Source organism: Oryzias latipes, chromosome 22, assembly GCF_002234675.1.
Source record: "Oryzias latipes chromosome 22, ASM223467v1".
NCBI lineage: Eukaryota > Metazoa > Chordata > Actinopteri > Beloniformes > Adrianichthyidae > Oryzias > Oryzias latipes.
The window spans coordinates 11,782,178-11,786,230 of record NC_019880.2 but is presented as its reverse complement, the minus strand read 5'-3'; the positions used below and the strand labels follow the sequence as shown (position 1 = coordinate 11,786,230).

At 40.9% G+C, this 4,053-nt stretch overlaps 1 protein-coding gene across 2 annotated transcripts; it reads left to right on the top strand.

Moving 5' to 3' along the window:
* The first annotated feature begins 209 nt into the window (after nt 1-209).
* LOC101157262 (prolactin-releasing peptide receptor-like) lies at nt 210-4,053 on the top strand. Of its 2 annotated transcripts, XM_004082540.4 has the most exons (3): nt 210-406; nt 1,057-1,949; nt 2,945-4,053. In XM_004082540.4, the coding sequence occupies exons 2-3, from the start codon at nt 1,059-1,061 to the stop codon at nt 3,269-3,271; spliced, it is 1,218 nt and encodes a 405-aa protein (XP_004082588.1). In that variant the 5' UTR covers nt 210-406; nt 1,057-1,058; the 3' UTR covers nt 3,272-4,053. The 2 variants fall into 2 exon arrangements, with proteins under 2 accessions (XP_004082588.1, XP_023807810.1); XM_023952042.1 differs by lacking the exon at nt 210-406 and having other exon boundaries at nt 748-1,949.

The following is a 4,053-nucleotide window of genomic DNA, read 5'->3' as shown; positions in this document are numbered from 1 at the left end:
ATCAGCCTGTGCTTGTGATCAAACTCACAGATAATAACAGATTGATGGAGCTGTAACCGCCTCTTAGAATCTATGTGTTGCATGTTATTTTAAATTCACTCATATATAGTGTGTTGAATGGTAAAAAGGGGGCACGCAATGAGAAGATTTGCTGTAAAACATTCAGAAAATAAACAGTAGGGGGTTCTTAGAAAAGGTTGTAATTAATGTATAAATTAAATCTAGGAGTTTTGTAAAGACATGAATATAATTTCGCCTGAAGGAGATGACTCACACAATGAAAACTGTTGTGTGGGTCTCAGTCACACACAGAGACCTCCTCATTCTGAAGCAGAGAGGGACACAGTGAGGAGGTGAGACGGCAACACTGCGAGGCTCCCTTCAGCAAAGACAACATCTCCTGAAGGTACTTCTCTCTTTTTTCCTCCACACACATTTATTTAGAAAATACTTGCTTCAAAATTGATTCATAATTGGCTGAGAACAAGTTGTCAGTTGTGTTAATTCTATTGTAGTTCATTCTGCATGCTAGAAGAGACTGCTTTGATTCACAGATTGGAAAGATTTTAAATAATGATGTCCAATTTGAAAGTTCTTAATTGTTGATAGGAGGTTACTAAATAATTAAGCATTAATTAGAAAAATTTAAATCTGAACATAAAGACATAAAGGGAAGTATTTTTATGAAAACAATACGTTTTAAAATAGGGTAAAAGATGCTACTTGGCCTTGCTGAGCCAGAAAAATAAAAATAGTTTTGTGCAGCACAGGTTTTTTATTTAGTTTCCTGAACATCTCAGGTCAGCTTTTTTGTTCAAAACTCCAATGATTAATTTAACCCTTTGACACGTGAATTTATTTCAGGCTATGAAAAAAAACCTGCATTTGCTAAATTGAGGTAATTTTGGAGCAAATGTGGTTTGATTTCCATCAGTAAAATGAAAGCCTGGAGCAGCAGACGTTTAAAGATTAAACCACATCAGTAAAGGAAGGATAAATAAATGGAGGCCATTTGAATGAAGACAGTAAAAGGTATATTTGATTTTGCCTCTGCAGCGATGGACTGGAAAAGCGCGCTAAATCAATCCACCCAGAACTCCTCCTCCCCAGCCTCAGACTCACCGCCCTCCTTCTCTTCCTGCTGCAACGCCTCACACCTTCTCCTCTCGCCGCCCCTCTTCTCAGTCCCCTCCTTCTCTGGCTTTGACTTCCTGATCAGCCTGAAGCTCCTCTTCATCCCACTCTACTCTGCCGTGGTTCTGGTGGCGTGCTCTGGGAACCTCCTCCTCCTCTTCTTCATCTGGCACAACAAAAAACGACACAGCACCACAAATTTCCTCATCAGTAACCTGGCCCTCGTCGACCTCGTCATGTGCGTCTTCTGCGTCCCCTTGACGGCGTCCTATGCCTTTGACAGGCGTGGGTGGGTGTTTGGATACCACATGTGCCACTTCGTCGCCATCATGCAGTCTGCCGCTGTCTACGCAGCCGTCCTGTCGCTGATGGCCATCGCAGTGGACCGATACATCATTGTGGCTTACCCCATCCGCAAAAGAGCGGGCTGTAAGTTTTGCTGGGGTCTGGTGGTGGTCATCTGGTTGTCCTCTTTGGGTTTGTCCTCACCCATCGCCCTCCACACAGTCTACCTAGACCTGCACGCCGCAGGCCTGGAGATGGCCGTGTGCGAAGAGTTCTGGGATGGCCAGGAGCGAGGCCGCCTCATTTACTCCTGCTTCATCCTCCTCTTCTCCTACTTTGTGCCGCTGGCCGCCGTCTCCATATCTTATTGCGCCATCTCCTATCACTTGAAGCAAAGGACCATGTCCGGTTTGACCGCCTGTCTGGAGCTGAGGTCTGCACGGGCGTCCTGGAGCAGACGAAGAAGGAAGACGTTCTGTCTGCTGCTGGCGTCTGTTCTATGTTTTGCCTTCTCCTGGCTCCCTTTGCAGGTGCACAATAAACCAGATTTAATCAAAAAAAGTACATTTAACCATCCTAAACAAGGAAAAAACCCTGTTTTCACAAATAAAGGACTACATGGGAAATTACTTTATACTTTTTACTAAAAAATCGATTTTGCAAAGCATATTTTGCTCATGAAGCTACACTCACACTGCCTTTGGGAATGCACGTTCAAGCAGCCACTTCAGAAGAAAAGTCTATGTAAACGTACGTAAATGCACATCTCCAGCTTCTGCGTTCAAAATGTTTGTCTTTACGCATAGCTACGCAAGTTTCCACAACTGTTCATAGAATACACTATCAAAAAGGGCTGCCATTGAATGCACGTTCCAAGTTATACCAGGTTGAAGTTTGACCAATCAAAACTCTTTCAATCACACATAGCTATGCAAGTTTCTACGAACATTTTCAGGCTCTACGTACACAACGCACGGCTACTGAATGCGCACTGCAAGTTTAACCAGCACAAACTTTAACCAATCAGAAACTCGGATTTGGTAGAAATGTTTGGAAGGCGTCGCTTTTCAGAATGCCGAGGTGCCAACTGTTTGATAATTGATCGTAAAAGAGAAGTTTGTGCCCAACCAGAATTATATAACACCACGCCTTTCATATATTGCAATTGAGCTGTTAAAGAAAAAGTCTGAAGCAAGATTTATGAGATTAATACTGCTGCAACATTTCACACCAAGCCTCTTCAACTGTAGGTGGCGGACATGCGTTAGTAAAAAGTAGAAAGAAAAAAAACAGCCCCTCCCTGCCTGCACATTGTGAACACTTAATGCTAAAGGCATGTTCAAGAACGCATGTGTTTTTGAACGTATCATTAGAAGAAAAATGTTATAAAATGAACTTCAAATCCACTCAGTACCAATTGCAGTTTAGTTATTCCCCTTTAGGAAAAACACTTCAAAAACTACTTTTGATAATTTCATTTAAAAGTTGCACTTTTCTGTTACAGATAACCATCTTTTCTCCCCAGGTGGTGAACCTGATACGTGACCTGGACACAGATTTTTCCATCCTGGGGAAGAACTACGTAAATGTCATCCAGGTTTCCGCACACCTGCTCGCCATGAGCTCGGCCTGCTACAACCCCTTCATTTACGCCTCGTTGCACAATAAATTCTTGTCCTGCTTGTGTCTCCACTTCCTGTCTCAGAGGAGAGGAAAAGGAAAGTACCGGGGTCAAGGGTCAAGCAGCATGACAATGTCTCATAAAATGGCCCGCCTTTACACTTCCACCATTGTGGCCGATTTGCAAGGTGTTGCCATGCAGGACAGGATTCCCCAGGAAAACTACAGCTAGAGTTTGTTTTTTTAAGTGGGACATTAACCATGCATACATTTACCTCCAATTTTCTGCTTTTCAGACTTTATAAGTCTTGATAGGTGTTGAAAATGAACAATTAACAGAGTGAAATGATAAAATATTTGAGGTCTAAACGAATATCTTTTCAATTTCTCTGAAATATGTATATTTAAAATGTGATCACCTCTAAAATATCATCTATTTGACCGAAATTTTCCTTTTTCTTCCGATAAAATATGAGAAACAAAAAAATAACTGTACTTTTTTTCCATCCAATATATATCAGTGTTGTAGAATTTTACATTTATGCTTGATAATGTTACATAATTTACCATTTATTAATGTTTTTCTCAACCAGAATCTGTTTCAAAAGTAATGAATAATATAATATTAATAATCAATATGAAATGCAACCCAGTATCTCCTGTCTGTCTACAAAGAGAAAATGTTTTATTTATGTGGTCAACTCTGTTATATCTCTTAGATTATTTGTTAATGTGCTTAAAATAAATGGTTGCTGTCAAAGTTAAGCCGCTTTCTGCTGTCCTTTTTCACGTTGGTGTCAGAAGTGGGATTATTTATACTATCAGCAAAGTATTTTAAATTGAAGTAAGAAATCCTCATAATCAGTCAATCTAGAGAAGGAAAGGGAAGAAATATGTGGTCCTTTTTAAAGCCGAGGTGTCACCAAGACATCCATCACCTCCAGCTTTCACCGTATTGACAATCAGACAAGAACTATAGAGAACAGTAGCCTGAATCCACCACACCCAGATGGC